This window comes from Bombina bombina, chromosome 4 (genome assembly GCF_027579735.1).
Source record: "Bombina bombina isolate aBomBom1 chromosome 4, aBomBom1.pri, whole genome shotgun sequence".
Lineage (NCBI taxonomy): Eukaryota > Metazoa > Chordata > Amphibia > Anura > Bombinatoridae > Bombina > Bombina bombina.
Window position 1 is genome coordinate 849502096 of NC_069502.1, and position 26478 is coordinate 849528573.

General features: G+C 36.5%; 1 protein-coding gene across 1 annotated transcript; it reads left to right on the top strand.

The window, feature by feature from the left end:
* The first annotated feature begins 1705 nt into the window (after nt 1-1705).
* Nucleotides 1706-26460, top strand: LOC128657980 (gastrula zinc finger protein XlCGF66.1-like). Its single transcript, XM_053712420.1, has 4 exons — nt 1706-1913; nt 3936-3998; nt 24672-24819; nt 26324-26460. The coding sequence occupies exons 1-4, from the start codon at nt 1836-1838 to the stop codon at nt 26458-26460; spliced, it is 426 nt and encodes a 141-aa protein (XP_053568395.1). The 5' UTR covers nt 1706-1835.
* Nucleotides 26461-26478: the final 18 nt, after the last annotated feature.

Sequence of the window (26478 nt, forward strand, 5' to 3'; positions counted from 1 at the left end):
GTATTTATTGCCCTATAACTTACAAAAAAAGCAAAGAACATGTAAACATTGGGTATTTCTAAACTCAGGACAAAATTTGGAAACTATTTAGCATGGGTGTTTTTTGGTGGTTGTAGATGTGTAACAGGTTTTGGGGGTCAAAGTTAGAAAAAGTGTGTTTTTTTTCCATTTTTTCCTCATATTTTATATTTTTTTTATAGTAAATTATAAGATATGATGAAAATAATGGTATCTTTAGAAAGTCCATTTAATGGCGAGAAAAACGGTATATAATATGTGTGGGTACAGTAAATGAGTAAGAGGAAAATTACAGCTAAACACAAACACCACAGAAATGTAAAAATAGCCTTGGTCCCAAACGGACAGAAAATGGAAAAGTGCTCTGGTCACTAAGGGGTTAAATAAAATAATTGGTGTAGACTGGCCCTTTAACAAATCCTGTGATCCAGGCAGCTGCTAATTATTTTTCATCTGCTTTATGACGTGTCGGCTTCTGCTGCATATTCCTGTATACAGTCAACCTCTTGCTTTTCATGACTTCTGAGAAAATGGGGGGGAAAGTAGAGCGCAAAAAGTCAGGGATACCAAACTACTAACAGAAGAATAGATCCTTTGTTCCATTCAGAAAAGGATGAGCAAAAGGGAGTGGGTTAGGGCGCTAAGAAAGCTAAAGGTATAATAAAGTGATGTGGTAGTGTTTGTATAATATGATGTGTAAAAAATTATATTTATATGAGCATACACTGATAATTAGATACAATTTATTAAAATACAGTATAATTCAATAAACATCAGTATATAAGAAAATAAAGTGAGTAAGTCCAAAATTTAAAAATAATTTAAATGTAGGGACGTCTCCCTGATAAAAGAACATAATCTTAAAAATTCAGGAGTATTCAAAACATAAGAGCTAAAAACGCTTCTAAAATAATATGAGCATATAGTGTTATACTAAGATGCAATAACAAGCAGGAAATATATTTCAAATATGTATATGATAGCATTAGCTAGTCAGGCTAAAACAGACAGTTGGCGATGTCTTAGATCAAATGATGGTGGCAGGGGATCTCCACAATACCGTCTTGTGTCAGTTAAAAGTTCATAAGTTCGTAATGAATAGCAAAGCAATTTTGTTACAAAGTAGGTAAAGTATCACTCTGGAGCAAACATGTGGCTAATGAGACAGTTCTGTCTAGCTAATGCTATCATATACATCTTTGAAATATATTTCCTGTTTGTTATTGCATCTTAGTACAGCACTATATGCTTTAAATCTATTTCCTGTTTGTTACTGCATCTTAGTATAACACTATATGCTCATATTATTTTAGAAGCGTTTTTAGCTCTTATGTTTTGAATACTCCTGAATTTTTAAGATTGTGTTCTTTTATCAGGGAGACGTCCCTACATTTAAATTATTTTTAATTTTGGACTTACTCACTTTATTTTCTTATATACTGATGTTTATTGAATTATACTGTATTTTAATAAATTGTATCTAATTATCAGTGTATGCTCAAATAAATATCATTTTTTACACATCATATTATACAAACACTACCACATCACTTTTCATGACTTCTGTCTGATCCTATTAAAATATTATTAAATAAATGTATCTCCCATTAAATTTGACACATGCTTTATAAATATTGTCACATTTTCTCACTGTGTATATTTATTACTCTACATGCAGCTGGTCACATGTGTAGTATTAGAATATGCATAAATAAAATAAACTTGTTTAATATCACAAACAAATCTGCTCTTTACCATAATATAAATACAGGAAGAGCTCTGATTATTTCGTCACTCCGTCACTGATTATAAACAAGATGAACAAATACAGGAAGCAGATGGCAGAGCAGTTCCTGAGTCAGGCCCTGGGCATCATCTGCCTGCTAACCGGAGAGGTGAGAGCTACTGGGTAATGTCATGTGACACTGGTCCTCCTATTTACTGTACTGCTTCTGATACACCAGACATATTTCACTAACCCTAACTTAATGTTACCCAGACCATCTCACTAACCCTAACTTCATCTCACCCAGATCATCTCACTAACGCTAACTTAATCTCATCCAAATCATCTCACTAACCCTAACCTCAGCTTACCCAGACCATCCCACTAACCCTAACTTCATCTCATCCAGATCATCTCACTAACACTAACTTCAACTCACCCAGACCCATCTCACTAACCATCACTTTAAATCATCCAGACTATCTCACTAACCCAAACATCAGCTCACCCAAACAATCTCACTAACCCAGACTTCAGCTCTTCCAGGCCATCACACTAACCCCGACTTCAGTTCACCCACCGGCACAACCTACATCCACAAAACTTTCCCCAGCACCCAGGATCCCCTGTACTCCCCTACACTATAAATCCTTCCCATCATCCCCTGCACAACTATCCACCGTAAAATCTACCTGGCACCCAGGGTCACCTGGAAAACCTTCCACTACTAAACCTACCCCAGCACCAATAATCCCCTGCATAACCTTCCATCAAACTACCTCCCCAGCACCCAGTGTCTTCTACACAACTGTTCACTTGAAAGGGATACTAAACCCACATTATTTCTTTAATGCTTAAGATAAAGCATGCAATTTTAAGCAACTATCTAATTTACTCCTATTATCAATTTTTCTACGTTCTCTTGCTATATTTATTTAAAAGCAGGAATGTAAAGCTTAGAAACCGCACCATTTTAGGTTCAGCACCATGGATAGCACTTGCTTATTGGTGGCTGACATTTAGCCACCAATAAGCAAGCATAACCCCGGTTCTCAAACACTCAGGGTCCCTCCTGCACAACCTCCACCACAACCCAGGGGCCCCTTCACTAAAAAGTAAACAACCCTAGCACAGGTAAGCTTTCAACTGTGTCGGCATACTTCAGTGCAGATACGCAGGACTTAAAGGACCAGTCAACACAGTAGATTTGCATAATCAACAAATGCAAGATAACAAGACAATGCAATAGCACTTAGTCTGAACTTCAAATGAGTAGTAGATTTTGTTTCTGACAATTTTAAAAGTTATGTCTTTTTCCACTCCCCCTGTACCATGTGACATCCATCAGCCAATTACAAATGCATACACGTACCATGTATCAGCCATTCACAAATGCATACACACTTAGTCTTGCACATGCTCAGTAGGAGCTGGTGACTAAAAAAGTTTAAATATAAAAAGACTGTGCACATTTAGTTAATGGAAGTAAATTGGAAAACTGTTTAAAATGGCATGCTCTATCTGAATAATTTAAAATTTAAATTTGATTGAGTGTCCCTTTAAAACACACTCACCCCTCCTCCTCCCTGGACCTCTGATCCTTCTCCACCGGACCGCAGTATATAACTGCTCTTACCATGTGCATCCAAGCTGCTCGTCATTATAGAGAACAAGACTCTTTTTCTCCGGAGTAGTGACTGCGCCTCTACGGCGTGCTATACGTCACATACATTACTCACGGTGTGGTCGGCTCCCATTCGTCCATGCAACTGTCAATCTTCGTGTCCACCAATCCGCTCATGGAAATACTAGGAGGCTTGTCTAGGGGGTGTATCAAAGTGTGACTGTCAATATTCACCTGCTTCACTGCTGTACACCGTGGGCGTGCTCCACAAGCGGCATCCGTGATCCAAAAAAGGATACCCCCAACTCCTTGAATAGATGAGCAATAAAATGGAAAAGCGGAAAACGAATCCTTGTATAAAAGTTCAAACTTTATTCACCAACAAAATAGAGATCTCCTATGGCAGTTCCTGTGCCTATTTTGTTTTGTTCCTGTGAGCACTTGCCATTCTGTTTTTATTTTGGCTAATAAAGTTTGAACTTTTATACAAGGATCCGTTTTCCGCTTTTCCTTTTTATTGCTTATCCATGGAAATAGTCTGATAATTTTCTATTATATATTTTATAGGAATATGTCATTATGAAGAAGAGGCCCTCCCACAGCAGCATTCACCTGCAGAGCAGCGGAGAGGTGAGTACTGCTGGAGAATGTAACATTATATCAACTGTCATGTGACGTATTTAGCCCTGTGTGTATTTCCTACCTTCTGTCTGATCCTCTGCATGTTCTCAGTAACATTGTCCCCCAACAGCAGCAATTCACCAGCTGAGAGGAGAGGTAAGCACAGCTGTGGAATGTGACATTATACTAGAGTCATGTGACAGTGATGCCCTTTACTGCCCATCTGGCCCTGTGTGTATTTCCTATCTGCTGTCTGTGTCTCTGCATGTTCTAAGTAACATTATCCTAGCTCTGTCAGTAAAAGTGTTTGGCAGAACCAGTCCCTGAATAAAGCAGTTTTTATTGGAACCTGTGCAACTACTTTCTGTATTTACTGGTATTACTGGGGTTTCTGCAGGGATCCTGTAGTCTGCACGCAGAGATTGAGGACACATGTGCTGACCCTATTTAAAGGGACACTCAAGTCCCAAAAAAATGTTTCATGATTCAAATGGGGCATGTCATTTTAAACAACTTTACAATTTAGTTATATCGCCAATTTTGCCTTGTTCTCTTGGTATTCTTAGTTGAAAGCTAAACCTAGGAGGTTCATAAGCTAATTTCTTACACCTTGAAGTCCGCCTCTAATCTAAATGCATTTTGACAGTTTTTCACCACTAAAGGGCGTTGGTTCATGTGTTTCATATAGATAACATTGAGCTCATGCATGTGAATTTACCGAGGAGTGAGCACTGATTGGCTAAAATGCAAGTCTGCCAAAACAACTGAAATAAGGGGGCAGTCTGCAGAGGCTTAGATACAAGGTAATTAAAGAGGTAAAATGTGTATTATTATAACTGTGTTGGTTATGCAAAACTGGGGAAAGGGTAATTAAGGAATTATCTATCTTTTCAAACAACAAAAATTCTGGTGTTGACTGTCCCTTTAAGTATCTGAAGTCCCTGTCTCAGTGCTAAGGATCTAATAATCAGCGTTTCTCCAGCTTGGAGAGAAATTGTATTTCACACTTTATAGGGCTGACCTCACTGAATAGTAAAAAGAAAAAGGTCAGAACTCTTCAGCACTGTGAGATCTATTTCATTTATATATATATATGTAGAAGAGACTGACCCATTGCAATACAGCACTGTGTGGTAAGAGAGTTTTGTTACACTTACACTTTGTATTTTAGATTGCTTTACACTTTAGACTGGGTCCTTTCAGTATTATTGCATTTAAAGGGATTCATGATTCAGATAGAGCATGCAATTTTAAGCAAGTTTCTAATTGACTCCTAAATGTAGCCACCAACTAGCAAGGGCTACCCAGGGTGCTAAACCAAAAATGGGTCAGCTCCTAAGCTTAGATTCCTGCTTTTTCAAATAAAGATACCAAGAGAACAAAGAAAATGTGATAATAGGAGTAAATTAGAAAGTTGATTAAAATTGCCTGCTCTATCTGAATAACGAAAGGAAAAAAAAATGGGTTTCATAGCCCTTTAATGTGATGGTAAATCCTAGAGTTTATGAAACACTAGCATTTACCAGTGGAACAAATAAAGGGGACATCCAGTCATGAAGTATAAAATACTTCATGCTGAAAGTTCCTTTATTTGTTTGAAGCGTTCACCTCAGCCAGCCGATGGCAGAACGCTATTTTGCTGTGAGGTGATCTTAGCCAATAGCATGCTAGCTATCCGGCATGGCGCCAGCTGGACACACGACTATTGACTAAGAGGTGGAAACATCACCTCACAGCAAAATAGAGTTCTGCCATGGGTTGCCTGAGGAGCTCAGTGCGGCAAAGCTTCAGACAAATAAAGGAACTTTCAGCATGAAGTATATTATACTTCATGACTGAAAGTTAATTCCCTTTTATTTGTTCCACTGGTAAATCCTAGCGTTTCACAAACGCTAGGATTTACCATCACTTTAAGCTTTGCACTTTCTCATTTATATTTTAATACATTTAGATTTAGCTTTAGCAGTGATTTTCCAAATTCTGAGTATGTTTTGAAAGTTTCTGTGTTACGTAACAAATTAGGATCATACTTTGTATGTTTCTGTGTATATGTATATATATGTGTGTGTGTGTGTATATAGGTGTATGTATGTGTGTGTATATGTATGTATATTTCGGTATATGCCTGGTATTTCGGCGCTGGACTGACCGTAATAGGCGGGATCAGACTGATATACTACAGGAAAATTCTACTCTGTGAAAAGCATTACTGGGCTAAAAATCTGCACCCAGGTGGTAAATCGCCATAGAACAGGCTAACAATGGTATTGAGCCAGTTGTTCGTTCCTGTGAGTGCACTTCTCTCTGTATGTATGTATGTATATATATATATATATATATATCTATCTCAAAAGTCAAAATAGCGTATATATATATATCCAGAAAGTGACGTTTCGGGGGTTGCCCCCGTCTTCAGGCAATATTTGTCTGAGGACGGGGGCAACCCCGAAACGCCACTTTTCTTAAACAGGTGTTTGCTTTCAAGACCACGTGAGTGCTTTTTACTTTCTGGATACATGAATTTGCTTTTTAAACCCCCCCGGGCAGGATATACATTGTGTATATATATATATATATTATATATATATATATATATATATATATATATATATATATATATATACTAATTATATGGGGAGAGGAAACAACATCAGTATTAAATTTAAATGTATGTTAGGTGCAGGCCCTGTAAAACATGTATCAAAGCGGAAAAAAACAGAGAAACACTGGGGAACAATATCGTGTCCCCAATAAAGCCAGGGATTTCAGCACTCAAGTTACTTGTATGAAATAACTAACAATCACTCATATTTGGATAAGTCAAAAAAGTGAAAATGTATTCTGTTCATTCTCACTCCGGTGCAAAATACACAACAGCTGGGTCCCCTAAATGAAACCTTGTACGGATTACAAACATAATATTATAATTATGTGCAAAAGATTTAAAGCATCTTACATGTTGTTGTGTAAAATAATAAAAATAAACAAACAAAAGCTGGCCAGCTTGCATATGGTTAACTCGGTATATGTAAATTACAGATATATTACTAAATTGCAACACCCCTACCAGAGGGTAGCCCTGCACTCCCACAGGAAACTGCTACCATGGAAAACAAATGGGGATCCATGCAATATAGTAGTTACGAATAAGTGGCAACACCTCTCTCAGAGGATAACCCAATTATTATTGGAAATCTGTTATCATGAGAAATATAGCTGAGGATCTATGCCAGATAAATAATACCACTATGCATACAGACAATTATGTATAACCACTGTATACATCACGTTTATTTACGCATTATATAAAAATGAACAACTCTCCAACCAGAGGGTAGCACCAATATATATATTTAAAGGTTATCGCTACCATGGAAACAAGTGGGATCTATGTTCAAATAAATAATAAATGCGTAATTACAGCCATATATACACATATATTTTGCAAAGTATCAATATAAACTGTTGCTCATATGTTGGCAAAATGTATCTAAATAGTAACATGTCAGTTACAATCCTGCACTGTATGCATTAGGGTGCATCGGAGTTTAAACCACTTCTTTCCGTGGGCAATAGGGATTGAAAACTGCTCTTTACATGGCAGAGGAGGAGATATTGATTATTTGTTACTTAGAAAGGAAGTAGCATGGATCTATAGGTTGAAAACACTGTCCCCAAGAGGATTAAATGAAAAATTAGACTTTGCCCCTTTTCTATGTACAATGTACAATGTAGCTTTGTACATTCTTCCAGACAATGTAGCTTTGTATATTCTTCCAGTAATACAATAAAATAAATAAAATTGTTGCCTCTTAAGCATTATCTTCTAAATATTATATGGATATATAGCTGCAGCATATTTTAATCCATATTTTAATTTATCTATATAGTTGTTCCTAATGCTCATCCACTTTTGCACCCATTTGTCCATTGATTAATAAATTAAATATTAATGTGCAAATAAATAGTTTTCTGTTTTATTTAGTAGTGGCATGGAATGGATCTGGAAGTATAAAAGACACCTGATCGTTGCTACTAAAACCACACTATCGATATTTCACCAATCCAAAATATGGGCTGTGCTTAAAAGGATCGCACATGGAGTGCTAATGTAGACGCCCTGAGGAAGCCCCTATGACGCTTGGTCACGTGGGGGGTGAAACGGCCGTTAGCGTGTGATGTCATTTCTTGCAGCTGAGACCCGGCTTCTTGGTTCGCTCGATGGATACCGCATAAAGTTTGTTTACAGCCATGGAGAAATAAATATGTCTTGGTTCCGGATAAACTATCCTAAGGACTCTGGATGTGGAGGATTCCTTAAATACAAGCAACTTGTTGTAATGTATTAATGGACTTACGAGTTCACACTTGATAAAATAATAAGCAGTTGCCCACGGAAAGAAGTGGTTTAAACTTCGATGCACCCTAATGCATACAGTGCAGGATTGGAACTGACATGTTATTATTTAGATACATTTTTCTAACATATGAGCAACAGTTTATATTGATACTTTGCAAAATATATATGTATCTTTATATATGGCTGTAATTACGCATTTATTATTTATTTGAACATAGATCCCACTTGTTTCCATGGTAGCGATAACCTTTAAATATATATATTGGTGCTACCCTCTGGTTGGAGAGTTGTTCATTTTTATATAATGCGTAAATAAACGTGATGTATACAGTGGTTATACATAATTGTCTGCATGCATAGTGGTATTATTTATCTGGCATAGATCCTCAGCTATATTTCTCATGATAACAGATTTCCAATAATAATTGGGTTATCCTCTGAGAGAGGTGTTGCCACTTATTCGTAACTACTATATTGCATGGATCCCCATTTGTTTTCCATGGTAGCAGTTTCCTGTGGGAGTGCAGGGCTACCCTCTGGTAGGGGTGTTGCAATTTAGTAATATATCTGTAATTTACATATACCGAGTTAACCATATGCAAGCTGGTCAGCTTTTGTTTGCTTATTTTTTTATTTTACACAACAACATGTAAGATGCTTTAAATCTTTTGCACATAATTATAATATTATGTTTGTAATCCGTACTAGGTTTCATTTAGGGGACCCAGCTGTTGTGTATTTTGCACCGGAGTGAGAATGAACAGAATACATTTTCTCTTTTTTGACTTATCCAAATATGAGTGATTGTTAGTTATTTCATACAAGTAACTTGAGTGCTGAAATCCCTGGCTTTATTGGTGTCAGTATATTTATGAAAATCTTAGTAGCGCTGTCCAAATAATATATCAGCTTATGGCAGGGTTATAACACAATACAAATAATAATTTTCCTTAAAAATAGAAACCCTTAATCACCATGCATCTACTAGAAACCATACAATTAATGTAAATATCTGAATTCTTTTATTTAGTTAATATCCATGAACATTTTTTAAATATATTTGTAATAAAAGGAATATGAAATAAATTTATATGCGTTAAAACCAACTCTTAAGATATGCTATCCTTTTTACAAAGCCCAGAAAACTGTATCTTTAAAACCAACCTTATTTATAAATAGCCTTTAACATCCAAGCAACAGTGCTTATAATCAATAGGGTAATATATATATTCTGCTATTTAACTGCAATTTATCCTAATACAAAATTAACTTACGATATCAGAACTTACACAGATGAGTTACTTAGCCAATCAGATACAGCTTTAAACAATATATAGGCTGTGACTACCAATTTAAAATACAATATACACTTCTGAATTATTATTATATATTTGCATAGATAAACAATTTAGTAGCAAAAACTTGTTTAACCATACACAGGCTGAATACTAGTAAAAATGCAGACTGTTCTCTAAATCTATTAAATACAAATTGACTATGCTCTCACCAGTTCCCTTTTTGTTTCAAGTTTTGAAAATTAGAACAATATGCTTCACCAATTTTGAACCAATTCGCAGCGGTCTTTAGGTCATCTCTTTCGAAGGAAGGTTTTTGCATAAATCAAGGTTAAGTTTTGAGCTCCTTGCTTAGTGAAATGTTCCCAGGTATATCGCAGCCAAAATCAGATCACTAGTTTCAGCAAGTTACAGACAACTGTCCCTTGTGCATTCACTACTCCCATTATATGTAATCATTGATAACCTGTTTCGTTCACGCCCTTTTTGCTTGTCCCTTGTCATTGGATAATTGGTTTAGTATACATTGTTGTTATGGAAACGCATCCTTTAAACAGTCAAATCTTTTAACTGCCATACTGGTTCTGGCCCTTAGGTGGCAGCAGTCATACAGACAAAACAAAAACAATGCAGCATGCCAATACATACAAATTCATTTAGCCAACATTTTTAGACAGTGAAATATTTCTTTAAACTATTTAATAACTGCCATAATTTCTTGTATTAATCTCTCCCAATATTAATTATAGGTGAAGCAGCTTCACATCAATTTCCTGATCGTTTTGATATGAAACGTCATGTTTTATATTATTAACATTTTATTATATTAAGGCAATTTAATACTGCTAATTATTAGCTTAAAATGCATTATAATTTTATCAGTATCCTGGCATTTCTATAGAAATAACAGCCTATTTTTATATTTCCAGATTGGTAGTATTTAAAACTCCTGATATACTGCATTCATTCAGATATAGCATGTTACATTTCTGTGTATTTCTTCCTGAATACATGAATCCTGTCTATGTAGATCTGAAATAAAAATAAATGTTAATAATAACTTCTCTACAGGTCCATAAACATCTATTCATGTTCTTAAACACACAGAGGCTAAGATATTCATGCTTTCAAAATATGCATGTATATATACAATACACATATACACACATATACATATATAGATATATATACATACACATACACATCCACTTCTATGCAGTATCTTGTATTTATTTTCCTAGTATATTTTATTTGAAATCTAAATACAGTTGTTGGAAACATGTAAGTCATGTGCTTTCTCTATGTTATCCTAACCCCAGACGTATGTTTAACATCTTGTATATTCCAGTATTAGTAGCCACACAGCATGAGCCACTCAACAAATCTGTGCCCATTATCAGTCCCTTTTGAAAAATGCTCGCATTTTTCACATCTCTTCAGACGGATCGTCATCTCCATTGGAGGAAACCCATATATGGGCATGTATCCTGTTCTAGGTATCAGAATGCTGTCTTTTAACATTGGTTCCCAGGCAATCACACAGATGGTTTCTGAAACTGTGTTACATTTTAATTAAACCAAATGTTCTATTGTTCCCATTTTAGCCAGGAATGTCTCCTTCAAAGTAATCTCTATGGCCTAGATTTAGAGTTTGGCGGTAGCCGTGAAAACCAGCGTTAGAGGCTCCTAACGCTGGTTTTAGGCTACCGCTGGTATTTGGAGTCAGTCAGGAAAGGGTCTAACGCTCACTTTTCAGCCGCGACTTTTCCATACCGCAGATCCCCTTACGTCAATTGCGTATCCTATCTTTTCAATGGGATCTTTCTAACTCCGGTATTTAGAGTCGTGGCTGAAGTGAGCGTTAGAATTCTAACGACAAAACTCCAGCCGCAGAAAAAAGTCAGTAGTTAAGAGCTTTCTGGGCTAACGCCGGTTTATAAAGCTCTTAACTACTGTGCTCTAAAGTACACTAACACCCATAAACTACCTATGCACCCCTAAACCGAGGTCCCCCCACATCGCCGCCACTCGATTAAATTTTTTTAACCCCTAATCTGCCGACCGCCACCTACGTTATACTTATGTACCCCTAATCTGCTGCCCCTAACACCGCCGACCCCTATATTATATTTATTAACCCCTAACCTGCCCCCCACAACGTCGCCACCAGCAACCTACAATAATTAACCCCTAATCTGCCGACCGCAAAGAGCCGCCACCTACATTATAGCTCTTTAAGGGACGTCATCCAAGATGGTGTCCCTAGAATTCCGATTGGCTGATAGGATTCTATCAGCCAATCGGAATTAAGGTAGGAAAATTCTGATTGGCTGATGGAATCAGCCAATCAGAATCAAGTTCAATCCGATTGGCTGATCCGATCAGCCAATCAGATTGAGCTCGCATTCTATTGGCTGATCGGAACAGCCAATAGAATGCGAGCTAAATCTGATTGGCTAATTGAATCAGCCAATCGGATTGAACTTGATTCTGATTGGCTGATTCCATCAGCCAATCAGAATTTTCCTACCTTAATTCCGATTGGCTGATAGAATCCTATCAGCCAATCGGAATTCGAGGGACGCCATCTTGGATGACGTCCCTTTAAAGGAACAGTCATTCGTCGGGAAGACGTCGGAAGAAGAAGATGGGTCCGCGGTGGAGGTCTTCAAGATGGACCCGGTCCTCATCGGATGAAGATAGAAGATGCCGCTTGGAAGAAGATGGTTGCCGGTCCGGATCTACTCTTCTTCCCGGATAGGATGAAGACTTTGGAGCCTCTTCTGGACTTCTTCAGCCGTCGGATGATGGATGTCTAGACCCCGCTTGGGCTTAGATGAAGATTTCGGAGCCTGGAACGATCGGTGATACCTGGCATGGTGAAGACAAGGTGGGAAGATCTTCAGGGGCTTAGTGTTAGGTTTATTTAAGGGGGGTTTGGGTTAGATTAGGGGTATGTGGGTGGTGGGTTGTAATGTTGAGGGGGGGTATTGTATGTTTTTTTTTTTACAGGCAAAAGAGCTGAATTCTTTGGGGCATGCCCCGCAAAGGGCCCTGTTCAGGGCTGGTAAGGTAAAAGAGCTTTGAACTTTAGTTATTTAGAATAGGGTAGGGCATTTTTTTATTTTGGGGGTCTTTGTTATTTTATTAGGGGGCTTAGAGTAGGTGTAATTAGTTTAAAATTGTTGTAATATTTTTCTGATGTTTGTAAATATTTTTTTATTTTTTGTAACTTAGTTCTTTTTTATTTTTTGTACTTTAGTTAGTTTATTTCATTGTATTTATTTGTAGATATTGTATTTAATTTATTGATAGTGTAGTGTTAGGTTTAATTGTAGGTAATTGTAGGTATTTTATTTAATTAATTTATTGATAGTGTAGTGTTAGGTTTAATTGTAACTTAGGTTAGGATTTATTTTACAGGTAATTTTGTAATTATTTTAACTATTTTAGCTATTAAATAGTTCTTAACTATTTAATAGCTATTGTACCTGGTTAAAAAAATTACAAAGTTACCTGTAAAATAAATATTAATCCTAAAATAGCTATAATATAATTATAATTTATATTGTAGCTATATTAGGATTTATTTTACAGGTAAGTATTTAGCTTTAAATAGGAATAATTTATTTAATAAGAGTTAATTAATTTTAGGGTTAGACTTAGCTTTAGGGGTTAATACATTTATTAGAATAGCGGTGAGCTCCAGTCGGCAGATTAGGGGTTAATGTTTGAAGTTAGGTGTCGGCGATGTTAGGGAGGGCAGATTAGGGGTTAATACTATTTATTATAGGGTTAGTGAGGCGGATTAGGGGTTAATAACTTTATTATAATAGCGGTGCTGTCCGGTCGGCAGATTAGGGGTTAATAAGTGTAGGCAGGTGGAGGCGACGTTGTGGGGGGCAGATTAGGGGTTAATAAATATAATATAGGGGTCGGCGGTGTTAGGGACAGCATATTAGGGGTACATAGGGATAATGTAAGTAGCGGCGGTTTACGGAGCGGCAGATTAGGGGTTAATAATAATATGCAGGGGTCAGTGATAGCGGGGGCGGCAGAATAGGGGTTAATAAGTGTAAGGTTAGGGGTGTTTAGACTCGGGTACATGTTAGAGTGTTAGGTGCAGACGTAGGAAGTGTTTCCCCATAGCAAACAATGGGGCTGCGTTAGGAGCTGAACGCAGCTTTTTTTGCAGGTGTTAGGTTTTTTTTCAGCTCAAACAGCCCCATTGTTTCCTATGGGGGAATCGTGCATGAGCACGTTTTTTAAGCTGGCCGCGTCCGTAAGCAACTCTGGTATCGAGAGTTGAAGTTGCGTTAAATATGCTCTACGCTCCTTTTTTGGAGCCTAACGCAGCCATTCTGTGGACTCTCAATACCAGAGTTATTTAAAAGGTGCGGCCAGAAAAAAGCCAGCGTTAGCTACGCGGGTCGTTACCGACAAAACTCTAAATCTAGCCGCATGAGTCTCCTGTGCAATTGAGAAAGTGGGGGAGAACCAAACCTGTCTGAAACCAGTTTGTCTGACAGAAATGAGTCCTTTCTGCTGACCAGTTCAGAGCTGAATAAATATAATTGTATTGTATAGCCTTAAAATATATGATTAAAATATATATATTTATTTACCCCACATATACCTTGACATAAATCCCCCTTCCAATTTTAAATAGATGTAGGACACATGTATTTAAATTGGCTTAAAGTCAATGGTATTTGGTGAGGATGTTGACCGTACACACCATAGACAGTCTTCTATGTAGATAGTCTGTCAATTTTGAGCCTTCATGTTTATCAGCTAGGCATCTTTAAACTACAGTATGTCTTTAGTGCATTTGGGGATATGACACTTTATTCTCCCTCTATGACTCGTAGTTGGGATCTGGGATGACACGCCCGCAATTGATTGATGTGGACCCATTTGTCTATGAAACTTAAATTTTTGGGGATCCGTATTTTATAGGCCACTGGAGATATTTTGTCAGTAATGACAAAAGGACCTTTCCATGAGGGAAGAAATTTCTTCTCCCTAACCTGATCTCTTCCAAAGTTATAAAGATAAACTTTATCATTTATTTCATATTCCTTTTTGGATGTTTTGAGATCATAATAGGTTTTAGTGGCAGTTGCGGCTCTTTCTAAATTCCTTTGAGCAAATGCAAAGGCATATTGCAGATGTTTTTCTTAAGTTCTCCACATATTGATGTGTATTGGCAGCGTTTATCAAGTTTTGGTCTGATGTACGGTACAGCAGATGCTGAGGTAGAACCATTCTTCTACCAGTCATCAGTTCAAAAGGTGACATCTTGGTAGCACTACTTGGAGTTGCTCTTAATGCCATTAAGACTAGAGGTAGTTTTACATCCCAGTCTTTACCCGTTTCACTCACTAACAATGGACTGGTTGTAACGCTCTACACCACCACTTGAGGCAGCTCTATAATCATTATGGAGCTTTCTTTTAACCCCTAGTATTTTCCACATTTTGGTCATCACTTCGCTAGTGAAGTGGGTTCCCCGATCTGATTCGATTCTTTGGGGCAAACCAAATCTGGAAAACACATGGTTGATGAGCAACGCTGCACATGTTTCAGCACTGTTGTTAGGTGCACTAATGCACTCTACCCATTTAGTGAACAGGCATGTCATTGTTAACATGTACTTGTTACCTCTTGATGACCTTGTTACCGGACCAATAAAATCAATTTGTATATCTGACCATGGCATTATCATCCCCCTTTTCTGCAATGGTGCTCTATGCGTTGGTGCAGTGGGTTGGAACTGTGGGCATATTAAACACCCTTGACAGTAGGTTTGAACATTTTTCAACATGTGTGGCCAAAAAGCGTAATCACGTAATATTTCATACGTGAGTTTGGCACCATGATGACCAGATGTGGGAGCATCATGGGCATGTTGAAGCATTAGACCTCTGAACTTGGTGGGTACTACCCACTGCTGGATGCCAGTTTTGGAGGTTCTAATTAACAAACCATCCTGTAACTAGAATTGTGATCTAGATTTTATTAAGATTCTAAGATCTTCTTTGCCAATACAATCATCTTTTGAGATGGGGTTGCTTTCAGGATCTTCTATGTGTTTATAGAAGATGCCTACAATGGGGTCTTCTTTTTGACTAGTGATCAGGTCCTCATTGTACATTTTATATGGGGAAAGCAATTGTTCCTCCAGAAAATCATCTTCTGATAATTCTTCCCCTGGATCTCTAGCAGTACAGTCGTGGAGCTCAGCAAGCCCCTGTGCGACTGGATTCTTTTTATTCTGCTTGTAGCGAATTTCTAATGGCCAGCCTTGTAAGGAAAGAGTCCACGCTGTTATGCGGCTATTTGACAAATTCCAATCTCTTATTCTTTCACTTTGCAAATATAGCAAAGGCTGGTGGGCCGTTTCTACAATAATTTTCTCGCCCTGTATATAGCTGCGGAAATTTTGTAGAGCCCATACAGTAGATAAGAGGGCTTTTTCGCAATCGTCAAACTTTATTTCTACTGGGGATAGATTTTTGCTCGCATAAGCAATGGCTTTGTTCAAATTATCATGCTTTTGGTATAAAACAGCACTCATGCTTATATCTGTGTAACCTGTCTCTAAGAAGAAAGGTTTACCACCTTCAGGGTACGCTAAGCAAGGTGCTTGAGTGAGTTTTCTCTTCAGCTCTCTGATGGCTCTCTTGAGACTCACTCCAGTGCCATTTCACATCTTTCTTTAGAAGTAGTAGTGGTTTAGCTAATTCCGCATAATTATCAATGAATTTGCGAGAATAATTTGTCATACCCAGGAATGATCTCAATTCCTTTAAGTTAGTTGGGTTTTTAGAATTCACTATAGCTTCCACCTTTTTCTTCTGGGGATTTAATCCTTCAGAGGTAACTTCATGTCCCAAGAAGTTTACATGAGTGCGGCACCATTGAGCTTTTTGTAGGGATAATTTGACACCTGCCCTCTTAAGTTGGCTGAGGACGTGTTTAAGCTCTGTGATGTGTTTTTCAAAGTCTGTGCTTTTGATTAAAACATCATCAACATAAGATAAGGTCCCCCTTTCCAGTGCATCAGGCATAGCCTTATGCATGAATACAGCAAATTCATGTCCAGAATTTATGTATCCAAAAGGAAGTCTTTGAAATGCATATTGGACCTTTTGGAAAGAGAATGCCAGCTTATATTGGTCTTCTTCATGTACCTTTATGGTCCAATATCCCTGTGCACAATCAATGGCAGTGAATATTTTGGATCCCTGCATTTGTTCAAGGCACTGGTCAATGTATGGTACAGGCCAACCAGACATGTACACTCGTTTGTTTAGCGGTCTTAAATCAGCACACAAACGCCATTGTCCATTGGGCTTAAGGACACCTAGAATAGGATTATTATAATAGCTGTGCACCTGCCTGATAATACCTCTTTCTTCCAAATTCCTTATGATTTTTGCAAGAGAATCATATGAGGCTAAGGGAAGTCTGTATTGTTTGACAAATACAGGTGGTGCATCGGGATCTGTTTGTATCCTTGCAATGTGCAAGTCTGTAGTACCACAGTCATAAGAATCCTTAGCAAAAATATCCTTGTACTCCATCAGGAGTTCTCGCAGCTGTTGGCGTTCATCATCACTGGAACAGCCATTAGCTAAGGATATTTGCTCTTCGACTATTTGCTGAAATCCTGGAAAGATTTCAGGCTGTCCTATTTCATAGGCTTCTTCCAACCTAGAGGTGAGATCCACTTGGTTATAGTTTACATTGCTCCCATGACTCTGGGTATTGGGGTAATCTTGCTGTTTGATGGCTGATCAAACACTAGAGAGGCTTCCTCAATTTTACAGATGCCTTCCTCTGAGCTGAAGGGATAAATTGACTGAATATTAAATAGACCCTCTGGCATAGATACAAAGGATTGTTCTATTAATTGTTCTTCAGTTAAGTATCCTTCAGGTATTAGCCCAATTACATTATTCTGGAATCCAAAAGTGTAATAACTTGATTCCAGTGCATATCCTATGGTAGTTCCCTTGGATAATGTTATATCCTGTGGGGTCATGTTATGTGCAACAATATGTATTGGAACCGTTCCAATATTCACCATAGGAGTGTAGGTCACTGTGACACCCAGATTTTGTATTCTATGGGAGAGGCAAATCAGTGTTTTAGAAGTTTTTAATTTCTGACCTCTCTTTACCTGTAAGGGTAAAAGAAATTTATCAGCCCCAGCAGGAATTATAACGTCGCTAGATACCTGCATATTCACAGCATATGGCAATTGCTGGTTTGATTTCAGGGCTGCATTTTCATCCTGAAATACTTCAGGGTCCCCCTTTAACCTGCTCCAGAGGCAAGAATTAATCAAATCTATTTGTATGGCATATCTATGTAAGATATCATTGCCAATGTATATTTGATTATGGGGAGTATTTAAAACGAAAAACAGGTGCTTCACTCACTTATTACCAATAGAGATAGATAATAAGCACTTAGCTGTGATGTTATAGCTTTCAGACCTGTTATCCAGATTGTGGACACAGTGGTCTTGGGGAGAAAGATATTTAATCACTTTAGGTTCAGCTATCTGCGCTAATAAACCTTTGCTTATATAGCTAGCTTCCTGTTTTAAACTCAACTTGGCATATTTTGTTGTACCAAGGTCATGTACTTGTATAGGGATAAATAGATCCTCTTTAACTCTCTCAATCCCTGTGAGGTATTGAGCGTGGCCTCCCCCCTTAGGGATTTTATGATCCCCCTTGTGGAGTGATATGGTTAATACATCGCCATCTAGGGAAATATTCGCTATCTTTCCAGGCGATATTTTAAAAGTATTACCATCAGAGCCACTAAAAGGAGTCTGATCATTTATTTGTAGAATAGTGATTTCAGGTACAGAGTTATTCCTGAAATGAATCTCCATAGCATCTGGTTTTTCTTCCACCACGTGACAGCTATGTCGGGTGCGAGAGATACCAGATTTTTCATAATTGATAGGCCGTTTAACTTGTGACCAAATTACATTATTTATGCAATCAATTATGGTGCTTAATCGCTTCAGGAGATCACTACCAATAATTAAACGATCAGTTGGTAGATCCACTATAATCACAGGGTGTCTTATGACCCTGTTCCCCAATTTAAATTTTAACCAGGCAGTACCGTAGACTTTTAGGGAGTCACCCCCAACACCTATTAGAGAACCGTCAAATTCTTTTATTTTAGGTTTGTGGGGTGTTAGCTCATTTAGCTGTGTGTAGTACCTGTGGGATAAGATAGTTGCCTGTGACCCAGTGTCAATTAATCCCATGACAGGGTTGGAGACTGAATCTTGCAGCTCAACTAATACATAATATCTTCCTGCAGTTTCTACCATTTCACACATAAAGTTGGCGTTATCATACATTTGTGGGCTTCGCCACGTGTTACCTGAATTCGCCGTGTTTTCCGATGCAGAAGAAACTTCATACCTACCAGTCTCCTCTATGACAGGACCGGCTGGATTCTTGCGTACTGCATCTGTGGAGATAATGTTAAGAGAGTGCTGCAAAGGAAGAGGTTTGTTAATTTTTCCCGGATGAGGTTGCCTGTCATCACAGCTAAATTGTCAGTTTTCGGTCTGTGGGGAGAGAACATGATTAGCATCATTGATATTTATTACTACATTTTGTATATCTCTCCCCTCCCCTTCAGGTGATATTGCAGTATTTATGACTGTGCCTGTGGTCCACTGCTGACCACTGGCTGTACCCCTAAAAAAGTATTGTTCGGTTGTTGAGCCGTAGAAGGTTTACTCATATTAGCGAATTGTTCACTCAACCGATTTAACTGGGTAAACAGCATATCTACCTGATTGTACAAGTTACCTCTACCCCTGGGCCTATCTCTTGGTGCCCCATGATAATGATTCCTGGACCCTTGGGTTCCCTCAGAATCAGGGCTGCTATTTCTATTCTGGCGTGGTTGCCCCTGGGGTTCAGCTTGCTCAGTATTAGTACTTTGGGGAGCATTATATACCTGGGGTGTCTGGTTACCCTGAGAATATCTTCGCCGTCTATTGTATCTACCCTTGCGCAGATACCAATTATTTGGTGAGTATTCTCTTTGTGAGTAATTATTCACCTGATTATGTCCCCCACTTTGGTTATAGTCTCCCTGCGCCTCAACCTGTGTAGGGGAGGGGGCAGAGTTAAACCTCTGTGGAGATGGCCTGTTTTGACTGGCCACCTCCGCATAAGTTCTCTTTTTAGACTCCAAATTGAGGGGGTTAGGTGACACCCTAGTTTCTGCTACAATTTTGGGTTTCGACTCCTTTTTCACCCCCTGTTCACTGGACTGCTGAATAGAGTATAATTTTGTACTCTCTTTGATCAGCCATTCCAATGAGCAGTCCTCATCAAAATCTCTAGCTAAGTTCATTTTGATGGGTGTAGGCAGTGCTTCAAAAAATAAATTTACATATTCTGAGCCATCAAATCTCGGATTATCTTCACAGATTATTATCTTCAGCCATACTGTACGCATTTTTCAATACAGAAAGGAATTCGATTGGACTCTGATTCGCATGACATTTTAAGCCATATACCGCTATTTTCGCGGCAGTTTTGGAGCGATATTGCCCGAATTCTTTTCTGCATTGTCGTTTTACCCCATTCCAGGAATGAATATTCATATCCTTTAGTGAAGCAAAGAATTTGTGATGTTTACTGTCAAATACCCAAGGCAGAAATTCAATTTTCAATTTCTCACTTGTAACATTCGTTATAGCTAAAGCATTTTCAAAAGCTTCTAAATGATCAATTACAGATGTTGTTCCCTTATTGGAGAATATAGGTACTGCACGTTGTAAGAAGGTGATTATTTTATGGGAATCATATATTTTATTAGAATTATTTTGGAATTCTCTGTTAGTTTCCCTCCCCCTCACCAGCTGCGTTACAGCAGTCCTCTGGATTTATATCATGAGGTGACTGCCTATTTGGGAAATCTATTTCTGACCCATTAGGGGTCATTTGTCTATACTGTTCCATATATTTCTGTACCTCGTCCCTGACGCGTTCGCTAAAGGAGTTAGCATTATCTGCATTATTCTCACTGTTAATATAAGGGTTTTCATTATGGCGATATGACCTTTTTAAATCGCTTAATTCTCTCTGGCTTTGCGCAAGCTGTTTATTTAAATCTTGTATCTGTGCGAGTAAGTCTATATTATGCTTATCTAAGGTGGTTAGGTTTTGGGCAAATTCATCCATTTTATTTTTGGCTATTTTTAAATCCTCTTCGCGTCTGCGTGAGGAACGAATACTATTTTCTAGCTCCTGTATTTGCAATCGTTTGTCTATGACACAAAACGACATTTCGTCAATAATGCATATTAAAAGGGGCCAAGATTTTAGTATTGGTTTGTCTCGCTTTTTGGGAGTCTTGCATTGATTAATCATTAATAATTCCTGGAAGAATTAATTCTCTTCATTCCACATATTATTGTTAACGTTAATAGCTTTAGCCCTAGTTTCAAGCATATCCATAAAATCATTTAATTCACCCGCAATATTTAACTTCCCTTTAATGTAACTTAAGATATCTTTCTTAAGGACCTGACCTTTAGTAATAGGTATGGTAATGGGACCATTTTCATCGCTATGTATAGAATTAAATGAGTCACTTCTGGCTACAGACATTATTATATTGGTTTAGTATTCAGTTAAATTAAAACGCTAATACAATTTTTTACCAATAAAAAGAGAGAGAAAAAAAATTATATTTAAAAAAAAAATAGTATTAATTTTGAAATATGAAAAATTAATATTTCGAAATGTGAAAATTTTATATTTTTGATTAACTTTGAAAATATGAAAAATTAATATTTTTGATTAATTTTGAACTATGAAAAATTAATATTTTTATTAATCTTTCAAAAATTAATCTTTAATAATATTTCAAGATATTAATATCGATCTCGAAATATGAAAATTAATATTTCAACTTTTTCAAAAATTATATCTTCAAAATATTAATATCGAAATATGAAAAAAAAAATATTTTATAATAATTTCTATTTACTACAAATATATTATATCAAATATTATGAATATGAATAAATCTCATGCAATGGCTCCATATATTATGTCAGTATATTTATGAAAATCTTAGTAGTGCTCTCCAAATAATATATCAGCTTATGGCAGGGTTATAACACAATACAAATAATAATTTTCCTTAAAAATAGAAACCCTTAATCACCATGCATCTACTAGAAACCATACAATTAATGTAAATATCTGAATTCTTTTATTTAGTTAATATCCATGAACATTTTTGAAATATATTTGTAATAAAAGGAATATGAAATAAATTTATACGCGTTAAAACCAACTCTTAAGATATGCTATCCTTCTTACAAAGCCCAGAAAACTGTATCTTTAAAACCAACCGTATTTATAAATAGCCTTTAACATCCAAGCAACAGTGCTTATAATCAATAGGGTAATATATATATTCTGCTATTTAACTGCAATTTATCCTAATACAAAATTAACTTACGATATCAGAACTTACACAGATGAGTTACTTAGCCAATCAGATACAGCTTTAAACAATATATAGGCTGTGACTACCAATTTAAAATACAATATACACTTCTGAATTATTATTATATATTTGCATAGATAAACAATTTAGTAGCAAAAATTTGTTTAACCATACACAGGCTGAATACTAGTAAAAATGCAGACTGTTCTCTAAATCTATTAAATACAAATTGACTATGCTCTCACCAGTTCCCTTTTTGTTTCAAGTTTTGAAAATTAGAACAATATACTTCACCAATTTTGAACCAATTCGCAGCGGTCTTTAGGTCATCTCTTTCGAAGGAAGGTTTTTGCATAAATCAAGGTTAAGTTTTGAGCTCCTTGCTTAGTGAAATGTTCCCAGGTATATCGCAGCCAAAATCAGATCACTAGTTTCAGCAAGTTACAGACAACTGTCCCTTGTGCATTCACTACTCCCATTATATGTAATCATTGATAACCTGTTTCGTTCACGCCCTTTTTGCTTGTCCCTTGTCATTGGATAATTGGTTTAGTATACATTGTTGTTATGGAAACGCATCCTTTAAACAGTCAAATCTTTTAACTGCCATACTGGTTCTGGCCCTTAGGTGGCAGCAGTCATGCAGACAAAACAAAAACAATGCAGCATGACAATACATACAAATTCATTTAACCAACATTTTTAGACAGTGAAATATTTCTTTAAACTATTTAATAACTGCCATAATTTCTTGTATTAATCTCTCCCAATATTAATTATAGGTCAAGCAGCATCAGATCAATTTCCTGATCGTTTTGATATGAAACGTCATGTTTTATATTATTAACATTTTATTATATTAAGGCAATTTAATACTGCTAATTATTAGCTTAAAATGCATTATAATTGTATCTGTATCCTGGCATTTCTATAGAAATAACAGCCTATTTTTATATTTCCAGATTGGTAGTATTTAAAACTCCTGATATACTGCATTCATTCAGATATAGCATGTTACATTTCTGTGTATTTCTTCCTGAATACATGAATCCTGTCTATGTAGATCTGAAATAAAAATAAATGTTAATAATAACTTCTCTTCAGGTCCATAAACATCTATTCATGTTCTTAAACACACAGAGGCTAAGATATTCATGCTTTCAAAATATGCATGTATATATACAATACACATATACACACATTTACATATATAGATATATATACATACACATCCACTTCTATGCAGTATCTTGTATTTATTTTCCTAGTATATTTTATTTGAAATCTAAATACAGTTGTTGGAAACATGTAAGTCATGTGCTTTTTCTATGTTATCCTAACCCCAGACGTATGTTTAACATCTTGTATATTCCAGTATTAGTAGCCACACAGCATGAGCCACTCAACAAATCTGTGCCCATTATCAGTCCCTTTTGAAAAATGCTCGCATTTTTCACATCTCTTCAGACGGATCGGCATCTCCATCGGGGGAAACCCATATATGGGCATGTATCCTGTTCTAGGTATCAGAATGCTGTCTTTTAACATTGGTTCCCAGGCAATCACACAGATGGTTTCTGAAACTGTGTTACATTTTAATTAAACCAAATGTTCTATTGTTCCCATTTTAGCCAGGAATGTCTTCTTCAAAGTAATCTCTATGAGTCTCCTGTGCAATTGAGAAAGTGGGGGAGAACCAAACCTGTCTGAAACCAGTTTGTCTGACAGAAATGAGTCCTTTCTGCTGACCAGTTCAGAGCTGAATAAATATAATTGTATTGTATAGCCTTAAAATATCTGATTAAACTATATATATTTATTTAACCCACATATACCTTGACATTGAGGACACGATATTGTTCCCCAGTGTTTCTCTCTGTTTTTTACCGCTTTGATATATATATATATATATATATATATATATATATATATATATACTAAGTTTCTGTGAGTGCTATACCAGCTTGGATATATATATATATATATATATATATATATATAATGTGTGTATATATATATTTTATGCACTCAGAGCCTTTATATCAGCCCCAGGGGTTTTCCAGTTACCTTCTCTCTTCCATGTGAAATTTTGTATCCATATAGCTTCTTTACTTTCTATGGAAGGCCTCTGTGAAGTCTGCTCTATAATAATAATTTGTAAAATCACAATCCTTACTACACTGCTGTATACAAAATAAAATACAAAATAGAAAGTGCAAAGTTTAAATATAATAACGTTTAATCTGAAGTGTAAAGTTATATAATATAGAAAGCACAAAGTGTAAATGCAGCAGAACTGTCACATCATGCAGTGCTATATTACACTGGATTTGTCTCTCCTTTACATACAGATATGCAGGGAACGCCCCTTGGAGAAGTAAAGCCAAATCTGACTTTTGAAAATTTCACTAGGGATCTCGCAGCGCTGGAGGACAATTTTAGAATATCTCACCTGAGCAGAGAGTTTTAAAATATCAGGGCCTGAATGAGTTGTGTGTGTTTCAGGTGCCTATAAAGTGTGATGATGTTGCCGTGTATTTCTCTATGGAGGAGTGGGAGTATATAGAGGGACACAAGGAGCTTTACAAGGACGTCATGATGGAGACTCACCAAGTACTAAGGACTAATGAGATTCCAGGAAATGAGAGCTCAGGTAACGCTATGTACTAATAAATATCTCACTCAGGACATGCACATACACTACTGACGTGACTGACACAGAGTAAATTTACAGTTAACTCGTCATGTGTGATCTAATGAGCTGTCTGATCATAAACTACTTTTATACTCAACAAAAATAATAAATACACATTTAAAGGGCCAAGAGGGATTAATGTTAAACCAATTATACAGTATATCAATTTACCAAGACAGCTATTCTAGTAAATGCTGCTAGATATCGATTTTCAAGTGGAGCTAGATAAGCAAATTATTGTATCAAGTTGATTTATCCTAAAAACGATAATTATCCTAGCAAATACTACTGGTCTTTAACTTAAAATATGGATTAAATCCAATTTTATTGGTACTTGGTTGCCTCTAAGGAGTTATTTAATGACAATCTATGTCAATCCTAGTAACTTATTAGTTTCACAGAATCACAGAATCATATATAGGAAGTGGTATTAACCTTAGGTTCCCTATAGGGCAATCTTAAGATACATAGCTATTATTGCAACTATATTTCTAACTCCAAGGCTCTATAAAAAACTGAGTATTAATCACATATAGACAATTTCATTATTTTCACGCTACATACCGAGTGGGATAATGACATGATTTAGTAAGAAAATATTACTGTGATTTAAATGAATCAGTTTTTGATATAGTTATTGTGATAATACCATGGTAAGAGTATAATTTGATACCACTAATATCAACAGCCACATTGTTGATAAAGTGAATCACAACATTTCTTACTAAGATACTTATATTCTAATAGGAGTATATGATATACCTCAATATATCATAAATCACCTCTCAACACCAAGATAGTATTAAAAGATACTTATTTATTCTAACGTCTGTGGACAATTGATATATACACTATATCCTATCTGTAGGTATACCATTCATTAGAAGTATCATAGGATTGAGATAAACCTACTTTTTAGTATAGATACCCACTTTGGGGCTCCATTTCCATTAAGATAAATATGTAAAAATAGGTCAGCTGACCAGTGCACTCTGTGTATACTTGGATATTTATTACCAACCTACAATTTTCAGCCTCTGCTGTCTTTTATACCCTCATCTGGTATAGCGATTCACCTGTCCAGGAATTAAGTTAATACAGTTCTTGTAGTTTTTAAATGTATTGTCTTACCATTCATTTTAATAAGTCCTAATAAAAGTTATATTTTATTTTACCCAGTGTCACCCGTTAGATAGGACTCTGTCTTCTTCTCATTTGTTATAGGGAATTAGAGTGCTATTCAGCTGTACAATACTCTGGAGGCTTAGACCTCCTCTCGCTGTTCAGTATATCAATTTATATATGTAAATATTTTAAACGCAACAAGTAACAGATTATTTGTTTTTGTTCTTAACATTTTAAGATGCCTTTTTATAGTTGCAATAAAAATTTTCATATCCATTTTACAAAAAAAAAATGTATTCTCTATTAGAACTAACAGGTCACAGAGATGAAAATCTAGACACAGAAACACAAGGAGAACTTGTACAGAATATTCAGCCAGTGGAGAGCCCATCAGACGTCTCTGCAGGTAACAGATCTATGGCTGCTGTTAATGTTTATTTACAAAGTGAAAACTCAGATTCTGAAATTATTTAACCCTTACTAATAGTTATG